This window comes from Marmota flaviventris, chromosome 10, assembly GCF_047511675.1.
Source record: "Marmota flaviventris isolate mMarFla1 chromosome 10, mMarFla1.hap1, whole genome shotgun sequence".
Classification (NCBI taxonomy): domain Eukaryota; kingdom Metazoa; phylum Chordata; class Mammalia; order Rodentia; family Sciuridae; genus Marmota; species Marmota flaviventris.
In genome coordinates this window covers 63,519,363-63,537,181 of record NC_092507.1, presented here as the reverse complement: position 1 = coordinate 63,537,181, position 17,819 = coordinate 63,519,363, and the positions used below count along the sequence as shown (strand labels likewise).

The 17,819-nt window shown below is 38.8% G+C and overlaps 1 protein-coding gene across 3 annotated transcripts in view; it reads right to left on the bottom strand.

Annotated features, from left to right (window-relative positions):
* Positions 1-499: 499 nt before the first annotated feature.
* The window catches only part of LOC114092660 (alpha-N-acetylgalactosaminide alpha-2,6-sialyltransferase 3), a 517,049-nt gene continuing 499,729 nt past the window's right edge, over positions 500-17,819 (bottom strand). The window contains exons 4-5 of one of the 3 annotated variants that reach the window (XM_071618747.1): positions 3,777-3,884; positions 500-2,708 (exon numbers count right to left, since the gene is read on the bottom strand). In XM_071618747.1, coding sequence (XP_071474848.1) covers positions 2,522-2,708; positions 3,777-3,884 — 295 coding nt within the window. In that variant the 3' untranslated portion in view covers positions 500-2,521. The remainder of the gene's footprint in view (positions 2,709-3,776; positions 3,885-17,819) is intronic. The other 2 variants (XM_071618749.1, XM_071618748.1) reach the window with 2 other exon arrangements.

Here is a 17,819-nt window from a genome sequence, read left to right as displayed (position 1 = left end):
CTCCAATTTGAGAATAAAATACTTCTGTTTCTTGATTTTAGAAAAAAAAAAGTATGAAAGAAAACAATAATAAAAAAAATGCAGAGTAGGAATTTAGTTTAGAAAAGAAAGAGACAAAAAGAAACAAGAGAAGAGGGAGAGAGGAAAGGAAGAGGGGAAGAGAGAAGAGAGGAGAGGACTTGCCCTGAGCAACCTCCACAGCGCATGCCCAGTGCCGGCCTTTCCCACACATGCAGTGAGGAGACAGAGCACTGCAGTCTCCTTCATCAGGGAACCATAGACAGAGGCCAGAGAGCAGCATATCTTAACAATTTATCATCAGTAAAGGCAAAAACAAACGAGTCAGCCCTCCATTTACTGGGAAATTAAACAAATCAGGTCATGGCATTCCCCAAAGCATTCTGATTAATCAAGGATTCCTTTTTATTTAAAAGTGGAATTTCTGTATCACAACAAGGAGAAAAACAGTGTATTACAATTTTTGACATTTGTATCTATTTATTTTTGAGTGGACATTTCTATTCATCAAAAAAATCTTCAGAGACCTGAAAATATTCAGAGACCTGAAAATCATATGAGGAAACAACCAAAGAACAACAATTCACTTCCATGATGAAATTGGAGCTTGGGTATTTTTATGGATGTGGGTATCAAGTGGCAGAAGAGGAGCAGGAGAGAGGCTTTTACCCAGATCAGCATATTTTAATGATAACTCATCTTGATATTTAGCACTGGTAAATACATGCCAACTCTTCCTGAGGTGAAATGCATCATTTCTTCCAGCCTCTTAAAGGTTCTTTAAGTTGAGCCTGGCTTTTGTCTTTTAAATCATTCTGCAAGGAAGTATCTAGACTCCTAGCTACTCTCTCAGTGAATAAACCCTCTAATATTTAATGAGCAATGAGAATACAGAGAACAATTTTCTTAAACCTAGAATAGGAAACTATTTCTCTACTTTCATTCATTTCTATTGTCCCTAATTCCCCATCTAAATACATCAATTAAAAAACCAGACAAACAAAAGAAAATAATCAAAAGTACTTAAGTTCATAGGGGTCTTAGTCTATGGCCAAGACCATCCTTATGGTACTTTCTGCATAACCTTGATATAATATATTGTATTTGGCACTGAAATCAATTGATTACTAATCTATATAAATGCTAGTCTATGCAAATATTAGCAAGTAGAGAAATTCGGTGTATATCAGAACAATCAACAAATTACAGATCAACTACTAAAACAGATGGCAGAATTTGTAGGTGATAATTCAGTGAGGTGGTCAAGGGCATCACATGGTATAGGATATGAAAAGGACTCTAAACAACAAAGCACTTTGGACATTAAGGTCATCATTATTGTTATTATGGTATAACAACTGATAAACTATGGGGAAAATTAACCCCAAGAAGGCAAAAGTTCTGTTCAGATGTAATATAAGGAAGGAATCACCCATGTTTAACAGTTGGCACTTGGCAATGATACTGTAATGTATGGAAAGACACATCTTGGGCCTATAAAATAGAAATTTGAGTATACAAATATATACTATGAAGTATGATAGGATACAAATTGATGTAAAAATATGCTTTGCTTTCCCTGTTTCATGATTTTAAAAAGCGTATAATTTTGTGTTGCTGGATGTTGAAGCAGAGTTAGGAAACCCTTTGGTTACGTTTTAGGAAAGTTTCACAGTATATGTTATTACAGTGTTGAAGTTGGTATCTTACATGTTAAATAGCCTTCACAAATATTTTGGACTCAGCCAAAATAACTAAACACTAATTCTGATACTATGTTTAGTTATATTGATATTGTTTTGAGTAGTAAGCATGAAGTGGTCAGAGTGGAGATTCCTCAAGATTTGCTACTTGGTACATTTCAGATTAAGTGTTGAGACAGTCAAGGTACCCTGATCTGTAAGACTTCCTTGATGTCTTCATTGCTAATTAGGTAATGGCCTGAGGCTTCAGCTCTGGGAAGATGACATATCAAAGAGATATCTTCCCTTCCTCAGGCTAATTAGTAAACTGCAGTAAGATACTTGTACCCTGATAGCATATCTTGGGACAGTGTTTGACAGTTAACCATTCTTCAAGATGGTGGAGCTGCCCAGGCTCCAGAGGCCACGGATTCGGTAATCTGTCTTCAGGAGGTCAAATTCCATGACTTTTAAAAGTTACTGTTGAAGAATTCTGGGCAGCTATCTTGAAGGGTAATCTTCCATTTCTTAAGTCACAGTTGTCATATCACTGGCCTTCATTTCAATTCCAGTTAAATTATAAAGTGCAGTATGTAGTGTTGAACCTTCAGAAAGAACATAATGTGTACAACCACCCTCCACGGAATCCCACCAGGTTCAAATTTCTAGCAGAGTCACCATCCATATTGGAGAATGTACAGGGACTTGAGCATCATTGCTGTCTTCTTTATCATCACCATCATGGTCATTGGCATCACCAGCATCACAATTGTTATATCACGATCAGAACAAGTGATGTGGCAGGGTCAGAAAATCCAACATCAAGACACTGTCCAGTTTGGATGTGTAAATATTATTCTGTGTTTCTTGGCCCATTTAGCAAACACTTTCTTTTCAGTAATAAACCTGTGTCCCCCATATGGGGCATGTTCATGAAGAAAATATTCATCACACTCATCTCTTCCTTGTTCATAGTAATGATAGGGGACTTTTCTATAACCTTCTGTCCTAGAAAAGAAAAAAAATAGGAAAGGGAGAGAAAGATTGAGATGAAGAATGAAGCATTCACTTACAAGAATCCATTAGGTGCCCAGTAAATGCATTTACTTGAAAACCCATAGATGATTCTTGTTGATGAACTCAGTTAAAAGCTATTATGTATGAAAGCTTTTAGGAAGATGTACCAGGTTTTTAGTGCTTTCATAGATCAAGGAAAATTTATACATCACACCAATTACATTCAAACATATGGCTATCCTTTGAAAGAGGAAATGGTGTATAATGGAAGCGAACTTGGGCAGACTGATGCTCTTGCAGAATTTAAAGAAATTTTGTGATTTTTCAACAGTTAAGACTTTGGGTTCATCTGTGCTCTACTATATGTATAGTTAGGGTAGAAATATTTGTTCATCAAGATTGTGGCTGAGAGTTACCATTTTGACAATATGATTAAAACAGTCTCTGAGTTATAATGTGCCAATTGTTGGTAGAGAATATATTTCATTACCCTGATGAAGCACGGAGGGTTTGTTTTATTATCTAATTAGAAACTCTCCCCCCAGCTAGGATATACTATGGATAAACACACTCATTTTAAATAAGGATCTGGCAGATTACTCACTTATTAGTGAAATATAATTTCCAGGAATTCTTATTAAGCTGTCAGTTTCTCTGAGGCTTCAGGACATTTTTTTCCTTCATGATCAAATATAACCATCGAGTGGATAGCCATCCATCAAGCATTAGAGCACAGAGATGACAAACTCACTTTTGCAAATTAAATTGCCTCTAAACTTGTTCCAAATTTCCAAGCTACCAGTCCCTGACATGCCACTGATTAAGGAAAAAGTGTTCCTTCTGACATTTGACATTAGACTGTGGTAAATATTTTTCTTTTTATCACCCCTGAAAGTCACAACTTGATGCACTGACAATAACATGTCATGTCAGCAAAGAACACCAGGAAATAATTGTTGCTTTATCTGTTTCTCAGATTTATGACATTAAAATGAATTGTGATATTTTGACAAGATATCAGAATTGGAGCTGCATAAAAATAATTTCCTGTGATCTTACTTGCAGTAGGTGTCATTTATCATCCCGTAGACGTGGATGCCATAACAGGCGTCCATGGCCAGAAGGAAGGTAAACCACCCCGTGCTGAGGTAAGAGCCAGACTGCACTCTGTGGGGGGAAAAAAACAACAAACAAAACAACACAGAAAACATACACAGAGCAGAAATGAAGTGTGGTGAGAAATAAGCAACACTTCATCAGAAACATAGCACTTGTTACCAAGAAGCATTAAGAAACTTGACAATCTGTCAAGGATGCACACTTATTTTGAATTATCTCTGAATAATTTATAGACATGCTCCTGCTCTTACTACCTTAAGCCTCAAAGCTACATTGTGTGATAGAAAAACCATATGGCAAATATCTGAAGTCAAATAATCCTGCTCCCTTCAGGTGAAAAATAATTTATTTGATTTTCCATAAGACACAAATTAGTGCTCTCTATCAGAGAGCAGGTTTTCTAAAGGTTGTTTGGAGCCCTGTTGGGAACTGAATGGGAATGGTGTTGTCGTGCTTACCTGGACAGATTACTTTCTCAAAGGCTTCTTGGATTTTTATGTGTAAATGGGGTGCAGTGTCGGTGAGTGGCTTAGTCTATGAAAGCACCCAAAGTTTTCCTAAACTGTCTTCCAGGTATTGTGAGACAGGACTTTTCCCTTGTAAGAACAATGTTACCAACTTCATCAACACATTTTTATTGGACACCTACTATGTGCTAATCACTATTCTAGATGCTAGGAATATAGCAGTTATCCAAACATCCATTCAGGTCTTTATGGAGCCCAGAGGATTAAGTTTAAAGGTAACTGTGCTATAAACATTAGACAGAGAAGGCTTTTTTGATAATAGGGGCAAAAATCTAAAAAATAGTATTAAGGTTTGGGAATGGGGGTGGGGATGGGAGTGTTTGGCAGATGAGAAGGAGCCATGTAGACCATACCAGAGGAAAATGTTTCAGGAAGAGGAACCAACAAGGGCAAAATCACAAAAATGGAAATGTGCTTGGATGTCCAATAAGGAGTTGGGAAGCACAACTGAGGTGGGAGGGCAGCTGATGCCTTTAGATGTAGCACTGACTGGGGCCACTCATTTTTAGAAACTGGACCACACTGAGTTATACGCACTTCCCTTTGTGATAGGAAGAGTAGCAGCAACACAAATCTGGAGTATGTGCTGTGTGAGTGGGAAGGGGTTCCAGAAGAACGCAAGATAGACTATGGAGCACTTTGCTTACTATAAAACTTAGCCTGCTGTCATTTTGCAGTATAGGGTCTGAGAAGGAGCATCAATAATGGGATCTGCTAGTTTGAAAACTGGGAGATATCAGAAGAGGCAAATGCTGGACAAAAAGCTCTGTAAGAGAATGCAGGCATTATGTACTGAATTTGTCTGGCTATTATTTTCACGGAATTGTATACCTTCTCCTCTCCTTGCTTTCTCATGCTACTTTTCCCACATTTTTACTCTCTAATATCCTCCCTCTCCTTCTTCATTACTAGCCTAGATAAGCACTAGTAGAGATCACTGAAAATTACAGCATTTGCTTGGACATAATGAGAAAAATATGTCTCATTTCTTCACCCACTTATTTATTTTTCCAACAAATATTTATTGGTATCCTATTATGTGTCACTGACTGTGCGAGAGGCTGTTGATAAATATTTTCCTAAGGAGCACATGATCTACCGGAGGAGGAACACACATTAATACAATTGATCATAATACAATACAACAAAGCATGGGCCAATTTATTTCAGAGTCAGTACCGAGTGGAGTACAGAACTGAAGTGGAGATGCCTGGTCTCACATTCTAGCTCTGCCACTGCTTGAATGAGAGGCTGTGGACAGCCAGACTCTTTGGGTCTTAGTGTCCTTGTTTCTAAAATGAGATTGTTGAACTAAGTCATGAGTAAATCTTCCTCCAGATTTAAAATAGATGATTCTGTGATCATCACCCTCCATCATCAATCTGAGATTAAGCATTAACCATTACGTAGTAACATGCTCTGTGCATGTTGGATTGTTGCAAATAGCAATCACATTAGTTAGATTATATTTAGTGCTAACTTGTGTGCTGGGTGTGATACAAAATGCATGAGATATTAAGTTTAAAAAAAAAGTGTACAGAAAGTGTTTTCCTTGCAATGGTATAATCACTTAAAGTTTTAGTGGAGGAGCTCTGTGTTTGCCTTTTCTCACTGCCATTCAGGAAAATACAAGATGACTGTCCAAGGCAGACGACGCAACTGGACTATGGTACTAGAGGTAAAGCTTAATTTGAATGAGGATAAATATAAGTTGGGGTAAATGGTCATTCCTTTGACACAGTCCCTCCACACAATTGCCAACAGTCAAGAATCCAGATGACATTCCAGGTCAAGATAAAGGGGGATCCTTTGTGTGACATATGGACCACTATTCTGCAAAAGAAGCTCTCCTGACTTATTCAGGTCCAGCCCAGATAGTCAATTCTGAGAGTTCAACAGTAAGCATTTGAGATGGAGCCCTCAAAGGGTATTAGGACATAACTGTTTCTGTGATTCCTCTATCTTTCTTCACTTGACCACAGGAAAGGGGTCAGGAATTATAGGCTTTGACATCTGTTCAAAGATCTTTCCACCTTACCACTTAATAAGAACTTATGATACTAGATTCCTTTTAGGCCTAACCTGATTTATTTTGTTTCGGGGTAGATAGTCTATGCTAATTAGCCCAAAAATTCTTCCAACAATGTGTGTTGCATTTGATTCAGACGCAGGAGGTTCATACTGCCCAAGTGTCCTGTCCTAAAAAACAGCACTTAATTAGACAGTTGCATTTTCCCCCTTAATGCCTGTCATATATTTGGGTTATGAAATGGCATGAGGTTTCCTATCTGTAGTACATGCTGAGACCTTCAGAGTGCTTTGTTCTCAAAATGCTCAAAGTAAATGTCCTTACAAAGATGCTTGAATGGCATACTAGCAAATGCTAGCTCCATCCAGGAATTCTTCCAAACAAATAGCTGGTGTTTTGAGTCCCTGGAGGAATGCACTGGCCTGGATGGCCCTGCCTCCAGTAATTCTTGTAGTTGTACCATATGCAACTACACGTGTACCACGTCTTGTTGCATGGGTGTGTTAGAAAGGAGTATAAACCATACCCAAGGAAGACTTTCAGGATTCAGTAAAACAACACAAAGACTTGAGCTGATGTACTTGAAATTGTTTATACTTTTCAGTTTGAAGAGACCTAGTAATCACTATCAAATAGCTTAAAATTCTTCAAGAGTGTATTCTGGGGCCAAATATTGTATTTTGTCATGCATACGCCACTATGTATCAGCTGGCCATCAACCATAGTACTTTTTATACCTTCCATATTTAAGGATCAATAAAAGCAATTATTGTCATCCACAAATAAACAATCAAGATTCCCATAGGGATGATAAGAGAATTTAAGCTCCTAATTCAGTACAATAGAAAAAGCTTAAATTAATGCAGTGGAATAATGCGCCAGTGAGCCAGGCAGGGGAAAATAAAGGCTGAAGAATTACCAGGAAGCTATCAATCATTTGCTTTCACTGGCCAGGTTCTGCCTCCCACTGCTCCTTGGTAATCAAGATACTTATAACTTGGAAACTACTTAAATATACCTGTGCATCCCTTGGAAAAAATGATGCTGTCAACACCTTGATGTAGCACATGCTCGGAGGCGTATCATTTAAAATATGATCTTTCATCTAGTTTATTACTGATAAAATGTAAGCAACTTTACCCCCTTGACGTTTACCCCTATTCCTTGATATCTTAAGGCCATCACCTGAATACAAGGACTCCTTGTCTGTCAAACTATCCTCATTTTTACCACTCTCAATATTTCTGGCTGTCAACATCTCTCCTTTGCCTGCTTTTCAGCATATACCTTATTTTTGGAAACATTGTGAGGCACTTTTCTCCTATTACCTGGCAAGCTGGAAACTGCTACAGAGTAACATTTTTGTTCTGGGTAATTTCAGAGGATGAACTGAGTACTCTGCAAAGGTTACTCTTCAAAAGAAAACTGGATTATGCTGAATTTATTATTTGTTCACAGGATGCTTTGCTAATTATTCAAAACTGTCACTTCATGACTTGGGTTTTGAACTCAATAAGCTTATACTTTGATGGGTAAAATAATAGCACTTTCCTCCAGTTCAGGGTTTCTCAGTTTCAGCACTTTTGGAATTTTGGATGAGACCATTTTTGTTGTGTGGATTTTCCAGTGCAGTTCTCTCATTTTTTCAGATTCCTTTCTTTTGCAAGCTCACCTGGGTCCTAATAGGACAGTAGAACTCTTGGCTCCCATGCCTAATCCTAGCATAGAGTGGTTTCCTCTGAAGGTGCCCCTGATCCTGAAATGCCAAGTTTTCCTTAACTATGGTTCCTATTTTGTCTTCTCACTGTTCCTCAGACTTTCCTTATCCAGACTGGCATCTTTCTTTGTTCTTTCCTTTATAAGTCTATCTGAAACCATTCAGGTTTGACCCAACCTTACGCATTATCTTACCTTTTCACACAACCCCTGTCTCTTGGAATGAGCAACCCCTGTCTCTTGGACTTGACCAAAGGGCAAGTCCTTATCTGTAATGGAGGATGCATACTAGGGAAAGGAAAGGAGCATCAGGTGGGAACAAAGACAAGGAGTTTGGGAGCCTCCGTCTCTGCCTCCCTTTATGGAATGGTTCCTTTGGGGTCCTATGACTCAAGCTTTGCAATGTCATTTCTACCATTTCTTATTTCTTCCAGGAACCAATGAAAGCCAATCCTGGGGCACTCAAAGATAACATTTCAGAAGCATAATAAGCATTTATCAAGGCCTGAAGGGGATCAAGACCCTCCCAATAATGGAGGTTTATTGGAGAGCACAGTATTGGCAGCAGCTTCTGAAATCTGCTATACTCTGGACTAAAAAGGGATTTTTAAAAAAGAATTAATCAATATTTCATGTCTTGTTTTAACATTATTGGACCTCAGTTCTCTCATCAATATACTACACTGGCAGGGTAAATAAAAATAGCAGAGTAAGTTTCCAAATGCCTTCCTAGGAAGAAGGAATACCTGGCAGAATACAGATTATTCAATTAAAATCATTCTTTCCTCCATTTTTTTTTCAAAAGCACATGGATAATGAAAGAACACATTTAAACAAAGAGACTAAGCAAGAAAAACAGCTGATGGTTATCAGTAGTACCTTGGGATTCAATCTAATATTGTGAACCAGTCTAATGGAAGCAGAGCTCAAAGTGTGGAAATAATTTCAGCTGTCCCCAAGTCATATATTTTTGTATATTATTCGATAGTCCAGAGCTATGGAAATGCTCCAGACTTTGCCCATTATATTAACACTGTATATTTGTACTATCTATCAGTGGGACATGACCAGCAAATTCTTTAGGCAGCAACAACTTTCTGCAATTCAGGCAGCAGAATTCTCAGTCTCGGTTTGAATCATTTGCAAATGGACATTAAATTTTCAAATGGATAAAAACATCATCCTATGGGTGATGATTCTTAAGAGAATATACCAAGTTCAGGGAATTCAGGCCTAGAAAATAATAAGAATTACCATGGATAAAAGAAGAAAAACAGTATAGATCTTCGAGGAAGACTATACCGCTGTCCCCCTCAGCTGATGCAGAAGGCCTGTGTTAATCAGTAGGCATTTGTACTGGGAATATAACAAATAGTTTTCCTGCCACAGAATCAACAGGACCTTCTGACTAGTGATGAATGCAATGAAATTGTACAAAAGAAGAGTAATAAGAAACGACTGTGTTCTTTTCAAAATGTACATTTAAAAGTAAAATGGTACAGCTCCCAAAGGTATGATTTATGGCTGCTGTAGAAATAGAAGATACCACTCACAAAAATTACTTTGTTCATTCATCTCAAAAATTAAAAGGTTATTTCATTCTTGCCCTTGGGCTTTAATGCCCTTTCAATTGGAGATGCTGATTTCTGGGATTTCATTCATTTTCTTAAATGAACAATGGAACCCCAGGAAAGGCAGGGATGGGTGATGGAGATCTCCTTGACCCCTTCATTTACCAGCAACCAGTTTCTCAGCCACTCAAAATGGATGAGTGCTAAGGGCTGAAATGCATTCCCTCAGATCCTTACTTTGAAATCCTAATACCAGTGTGGTATATTTGATATCTGGTGATAGGGCCTTTGAGAGATAATTAACTTTAGGTGAAATTATGAGGGTGGGTCCCTCATTATGATATTAGTTTCCTTGTAAGGAGAAGAGGAAACACCAGAGCTCTGCCTCTTTCTACCACATGAAGAACAACAAAAAGCAGCCATCTATATCTAGGAAGAAAGCCATCAGAAATCAATACTGCTGGTACACTGAGCTTGGACTTCCAGGCTTCAAAACTATTAAAAAAATTATTTTGTTTAAGTCATGAAGTCTATGGTAATTTGACATATGACAGCCAGAGAAAACTAAGACAGTGGGTATCCTATAAGACCCCCTCCCAACAAACCTAAACTCACCTTGTTTTTTTCCAGGACTCTTTTTCCTGAACTCTCTGCTCTAGTCATTTGGGCCCACATATTTCTCCTTAAGCACACCTAGAGCATGTTAACCTCTGGCTTTTCATGGTTGTGAATGATTTTCCTCTTCCTGAAAGGACCTTTCCAGTTTCTAATTGATTGAGCTTCAAATCTGCCTCCTCTCACACATCCAAAAGATGACCTAGTTCATAGAAATAACAAGTTGCCCCCTACCCACCTCAGCTAAGGCTCGACTCAGGGAGACCAGACTTGAAAACTTCTCAAAACTAGGGCTATCAAGTGTGCAATTCTGCAAGTGTTATGGGAGTATCAGGGGAAGAGCAAGAAACACAATTTGGAAATTGTGGAATTCCTTCTGTAATAGGAGGTAGGAGCTAAGCTAGAGTCGAAGATCAAGTAGAAACTAGGAATAAAAGATAAGAAAGACAGTCTTCCACGCTAAGGGAACAGTTCATGCAGAATAATGGGAATAGAATTAGTGAGGCTCTGTCCCCTAATCTGAAAAGGACCTTAAACACCATCAGCAGTTATTTCCATACTACACTGTTGGCTAGAGACAGGATGCATAAGAAGCACTGATTTATTTTCCAGTGTTACATTGTGTTTTGAAATATTGTAGATATCTTGATGTTTTTTATAGTTTTTTTTTTTTTAGATGTAGGAAATTTATGGGTCTGGAGAAAAGTATCCAGAAGAAAATTGGCAGAATTATGTTTTTTCTTCCTCATTAAATTCCTCATTAATTCAGAGTTGAGAACAAATGTAAACAACATATGACGAAGAATAAAAACAATTCGAAATGTGTGATGATGAATGCACCTAGTAGTGCTCATCTGTGTTATAAACCAAGTTACGAATCATTAGCAAACTCATCTAATCTCCACTTACCACCAGGCAGGCTTCCTCAGTACACACCTGGAGGTTCATGACTATTCCATTGACAAAGGAAACAGTTCTTAATTTACTTACATGGAAATGAAGACATACTCTTCCTCTAAGCATGTGAATACCTTGTAATACCTTTCAGACCTGGAAATGTTGAACTTAATGACTTGTAAATATCCCCTCCACCTAGTAAGGTTTCCAGGAGAACGAATGATTCTATGCACCTTCATAACCCCAATTTCTACCCTAGATAACTTCATTATCTTCTCTGGATCTCTGATTTTCCTAAATGACCCCAGACTTGAAGATCCACGGCATGCAGAAAGTCTGTGTGGGTACATGACTACTCATGACACTCTACAGGTCCTTATCACAATGACCAAAGGTTTTTGTGCTTTTTCCCTCTACTTGGTGGTATGAATAGTCCCCTCTCTGAGCATGGCTTGCTATGGGTGTAGTAGCTTCCCTGACTCATTGCCTCTGGGCTTAATCAAATGACTTGCTGAGACTGAAAGATGAGTAGAAATAAATACTGTGATAGTTCCCTGTAAGGATTTTAAGATGCATTACATGGTTCCCATTTCTTACACTCTTTCCTCCATCATAAGAATAACACATTTAGGGGAGGTGTTTCTTTGGCCTCAGTCATGGAAGGAGGAACCTTATGGAACAGACGTGAGCCAAAATTAAAACCAAATCCAGCTAAGCTTAATGGACATATAGCTGATCAGGGATGTATGAGTAGGAAATAGAACTGTTTTTGCCAATCATTGAGTTTTAGAGTTATCTGTCATACATCAAAAGCTGATTGAGATATCTCAATTGATAATTTCTATTATTTACAGAGAATTTATATGTGCCAGATCTATAGCTGTCATAACTGTACATTATCTTCCTGAAGTAATGCTCATAAAACCCCTCCCTCTAGGGAATGTTAGTATTCCCATTATACAAATAAACATTCAAGGTTGTACAAAGTACTATATTTGCCCAAGAAGAGTCTGACTCAGGTTCTTAAATGAATTCTTTCTTGGTCACTGTTCTCAGTGGTGTACGAGGCATTGCATGTCTGATAGATAAGCCAGCAAAAGATCTCAATTCTTCTTCTGGCTCCACTATTAACCCTCTGGGAAATCTTAGACATGTCACTTCTTCCTGGACTATGGCTTCTCTGAAAGCAGAATTAGGAGATCTGCTTCGGGTCTTTCATCATTAGCTGCAATTCTATAAAAGTCCACGTTAGAGAAATTATAAATGTACAGTTGTATTTTTAGTACAGAGATATATCTATCACCACTTTATAGGTTTGTCCTTGTAGCTTCAGTTCAAAGCACTTTCAGAATTTCAGCTGTGGACCTGTTCAAACAATAGCTTTATGCCACTGATGTGGATATATGCATTAACTTAAAGAGATAAAGAGGTAACTCTTGAAATAAAGATGAAGTTCCTGGATCCACTCCACTCCCTAGGCCCGGCTTCCTTCCAATTCTTTGTTTCTATCAACTTTTAATAAATCCCCCCTCTTTGGCTGGTGTCAGCTGAAGGAGGAGTCTCATCTCTGCAACCAAAGATTGAAGTTGGATCGGTTGACCTCTAAGATCTTTTCCAGCACAACTGAGTCCATCAAATATTCTAGGTATAATTAGGGACTTTACTTTCAACTAATCCTTGACTCTTATTAGCAACCCTTCTTTGATCTGATCCTACTTTTATACTTGGACTTAAAATAGTTGCTTCTTCTCAGCTTACCCTTCAACTTATCTTGAAATCATGCCCTTCCTAAATTGATGTGGGCTTCAGTATTCTGAATGCTAATCAGCTTCTCTACCTAAGGCACAGGTGCCTGTTCTCGGCTAACCTGATAAATGTAATTAAAGGAAGGGTTTGTCTTTTTCTTCCAGCTCTTCTATCAGCTGTAACTTATGCATATATTTTCCTTATGACTTAAGGGGGTGGGGAGGAGAGATTATAATCAGGTAGGTGTATGTCTAAACAGATAAAAGAACTTTTCCTCCATTTTCCTTTTTTGGAAGAGAAATGAATTGACTTACTTTCCCCTAACTTTGTGACATAACCAGAGTTTGAGTTAAGCAAAGATTTCCCATCAGAAATTGTTCTAGCACAGCAACAGACTAAAACTTGCTCCTGACAAAAATGCTTTCTGAATTTGTGTTCTCTTTTGAGATGAAAATTTAGATTTAAAAATAACTTTTTAAGTCGCTAAAATTTTAAACAAGGATTTGTAACAGTGGTTTGAGGTTGTTTTACCCCGGAGAGGAGACTGAGGATCCAAGTCTTGCTAGCTCCTCCAGCACCTCTAAGATCACCATTAAACCACCCTCAGCTAGAGCCCAAGTGATTAGCCTCACGCAACAATGAGATTAAAAAACACAAAGCAGCTCTGACCTTCCTCTGGTTAAAAAAAAGACTAATTTTGCAGCCACATCCTGCTTATTCAAAGCTATTGTCATCTTTCTGACTGAGTTGTATGGCTCAATAAGTCCTGGAATAAATTATTTTGAGGGAATATTTATTTTCAATAGGAAACTCTAAGCTAAACCATTTTCACCGTCTATTAAAATTGTTTTTATCTGGCTCACTAAAGGAAAATAATTCAATCCAAAAAGGTCAAAAGCAACAACTGACAGATGAGTCTTAAGGCATTTAGAATTCTAGAGCCTCTAACCTAAAGGAGAGGCTTTAAAGCCTGCCATTTTCCCAGTATGCTGACATTAATTGACTATCTTATGTGTAAGATCTTTGCCAAACAGAAGGGTATCATAAGCCTCTCAAAACAGGCTGGTCTAGTGCTCCTACTCCAGCCTGCCTGCTCTATCTGAATACCTGAAGTTAAACAAGTTAGTGATGGAATCTTCCTTGAAACTCAAGGATAATTGATTCTCATCTATTAAAACAAGCTATTTGTCCACCATACCAGAATGCTATTTCAATTAAAAATTGCCAGAAATTTCAATTCTAAAAAAAAAGTTCCTTTTCTCTATTTTTTAGATGCCTGTTGAGATGGGATTTAGGAGCATAAAATGTTTTGTTTGTGTTCATCCAGATTTTCCTGTTGATTTAGATTTGTTGTTGTGTGGTGGAGGTAGTGCCCTTCCCACCGAGCTGCTGCAGAGCTTGGCTGAATACCGGTGGGGAAAGCCTGGCACTCGTTGCTTACTGTTAGGGTTTGGATGTTAGGTGTCCCCCAAAAGCTCATATGTGAGACAATGCAAGAAGGTTCAGAGGAGGAATGATTGGGTTGTAAGAGTCTAAACCCAATTCGTGATTTCATCCCCTGATAGGTATTAACTGAGTGGTAACTGAAGTGGTAGTGTGTGGCTGGAGGAGGTGGGAATTAGAGCGTGGCTTTGGGGTATATATTTGTATCTGGAGAGTGGAGTCTCTCTCTCTGCTTCTTGATCACCATGATGTGAGCTGCTTCCTTCTGCCACACACTCCACCATGATGTTTAACCTCATCTTGAGTTTGGGAAATGGAGCCAGCCTTCTATGGACTAAGACCTTGAAAACTGTGAGCCCTCAAATAATAGTTGTTCTGACCAGATTCTTTGACTACCAGAACCTCCAGAAATTTAGGGGACCTTTCTCTTTTCACAATAATTTATTCTGCCCAAATCAAGGGAAAAATCAGAAATATACAGAAATTTCAAGAAGGCATAGTCCTTCACTTCTCTGATCAGAGGAAGATGAGAGCACTAATTCTCCTCCTTTAAACAAAAGATATAATTTTCATGTGTCTCTGAAATTCTTCAAGTGCTATATTTTTGTTGATCCAGAGTAGCCAAAATGCTATAAAGAGGAAACTAGAACACAGAGCCAAAGCAGTATATCATAGGAAATGCTAAGACAAAAAAATATATATACAAAGTAGAACCTAGAAAATGTTCTTTATGTGAAAGCAACTGATTAAAATGCAAGAATGTTGTATTGCCACAGATTTTCCTATATTGCAACAGTCACAGAATGTCAGAAAAAGAAATCTCCATGCCCAACTATAAAAAAGAGGAGGACTCCACAAAACAGGGAAGGAGATCCTCCGTCTGGCACATTTGCTGTATGCTCATGTTTCTGCACTCTAAAATTCTGACTAAAGAGGTTGCAGGGAAGTGACCAGGGGAACTACTGAATTCTGAAAGCTGTTGGATAACTGTATTTGAAGCCCTCTTATTGTATTCCTTCCATTCCCCTCTCCTTCTCCTTACTTCTGAAGCTGAATCCTTCAGTGCTTATAATCAAAGCAAAAGAATGAAAAGAACTACATGGAAGTGAAACACAAGACAACATTTTATGAAAGACTTACCCCCCAAATAAGAACATGGATTAAAGGTAGCTTCTTTTTTTCCTCATGAGCCCGACAAAGGAAGTGGAAAGGGGTTCTGACTGTGGAGGTTTAACTAGCTCCCTCCTCAGGGATCCCTGTGGGATCTCCTGCCCCTGGGTCCCTGGCCTCTACCTCCTGGTCACAGCCCCCATCTCCCTAGAAGTACTGTTTCTGAGTCCTCTCCCCTCTTCCCCAGCTCTACTCTCCACCACTGCTATTGATACTGGATTTTATTTTCCTGTCAGCATAGACTGGGTACTGGTACTTATTAAAAAAAATATATATATTTTTAAACTTCCTAGGTGATTATAGAATGGTGCATAGCAACCAGGGCTGAAAATCACTGATGTAAATGGTAGTTAGGTTTGAAGATTCTATTAGAAGTTGAGTTCCACTTTCTTATGAGTTCAGTTAGCTTCTGAGAATTGGCCTGAGAATCTAGCCACTACTTTAAAAGTTGTTTCTTTAGGAAAATGTGTCCCAGTTTATAAATGGCCAACTTGCAGCCTGACTGGAATCTTGCCAGTGGAGGGAATGTTGGTGGGCAAAGGTGCCCCATCTATCTGAGTCAGCCATGTCTAGCTTATAGCGGGCACTCAATTTGTCCAGCTTAGTTGAATAATTTTTGGAAAGTAGCCTGTTCCAAGTAAGAAACTGCCAACATATTTTTCCCTGAGGATTTTAAAACATTTTGCTGTTATCGTCTCAATGATGGTGTAACAGATACTTCCTGATAGAAGTGTGATGTGTCTGAGGATATACCAGGGACATGCCAGAGACACAGGCCAAGACAGCACTCAAAGTCTCATGAGTTTCACACGCAGCTCTTCTCATCATTTACCTCCAGAATCAAGTTCTAAACTCTCCTTAAAAAAATAGTTGTAGATGGACATAATACCTTTATTTTGTTTATTCATTTTTATGTGGTGCTGAGGATCGAACCCAGTGCCTCACACATGTGAGGCAATCTCTCTACTGCTGGCCCCCAGCACTCTCCTTTTTCCTCGTCAGTTAACCCATAGCTCAGATGCAATTCTGATTTTATTAGGATTGAAATCTGCTCTCCACTTTTTTATAAATAAGAAATTGTTGTGAAGGATTGATCACGAACTGTATGTAATAGAAAGAAGAAACAAAGTTGGGGCTCCAAATGCTGGAAAGATGTGTTTCCATAGTTAGTTTCACGCACAGAAGATGTGTCAACATCACGAAGCTTAATCACTGCTAAATCCCCGAAATGATGAGGTGAAATATCAATTTAACTAAATTAATTAAATCCTCACCGCAAAGCAAACTCTCAGAAAATTAGTAGTGCCTTTTGCCCCCTCCTGGAGAAGGAAAGCACACACCCCGGTGGGTTCTCATGGCAGCTGATCTTAGGTCATCCCACAGACAAAGGAGAGACTTGCTCCTCTCTACCTTTGCTGCCACTGTGCTTGCCTCTTGCTGCTGAGGTCCTCAGTTTCACACAGGCCGGAAATGACATTTGCACACTAGCTTCCCATAGGAAAGCTTCCTTAGCTTTTCTGTTAGCACAAAGCTCTTTCAATTATGTCCAGCTCAGAAATGTCATTTTATTCATCAGAAGGTCATTTTACAGTTTTTAAATGGCTTTGGACCTGCCACTTTCTTTGAGTAACCCTGACCACAAGAGCAGTTGCTATTCTCCTCAGGCTGAGCTTACAGCAATTCTTTCATATAAACCTTCTGTTAATAGGACTAATGCGTTGGAGATCGTTACTGGATTTGTTGAAGAGACTTTTTAAGAGTTCAACCGCTGACTTGCACCATGTGAGAGAAGAAAAACTTGAAGTGCTCACAACCATAGGTGTGAGTGAGTGCTGTTTCCTTTTGCTGGCACTTCAGGAATGAAACATGATGTCCCTGCAGCCAAAGAACATCTTAGGTGGTAAGTGGCTCAGTCCCTGAGTTACTCTGGGTGATTTTATCAATTTGTAAGTAAGTCCACTTCGCAGTGGCAACGTCATTCTCTAGGTTACGGATGGGAAGCCTGACTTTCCCTTCTTTCTGCTTGGTGCTCCAAATTCTTTCTTCATGTCGTCATTGGCATCCATCTCTCCCTTTACTTTACACTGCTACTTGAAAACCCCGGTAACAGGGAGGCTGGGATAGGCCTCAGATCAGTGCCTCTGCCCACTGTGGCAATTATGGAATCTATATGGGGAACAAGGTGGGGCTGGACTGGTGACAAAAGTGAATCAGGTCCCAGGGAGCCATCTTTTTGGTTTTTTTGCAGTTGTGGCACAGTCTTTACAAA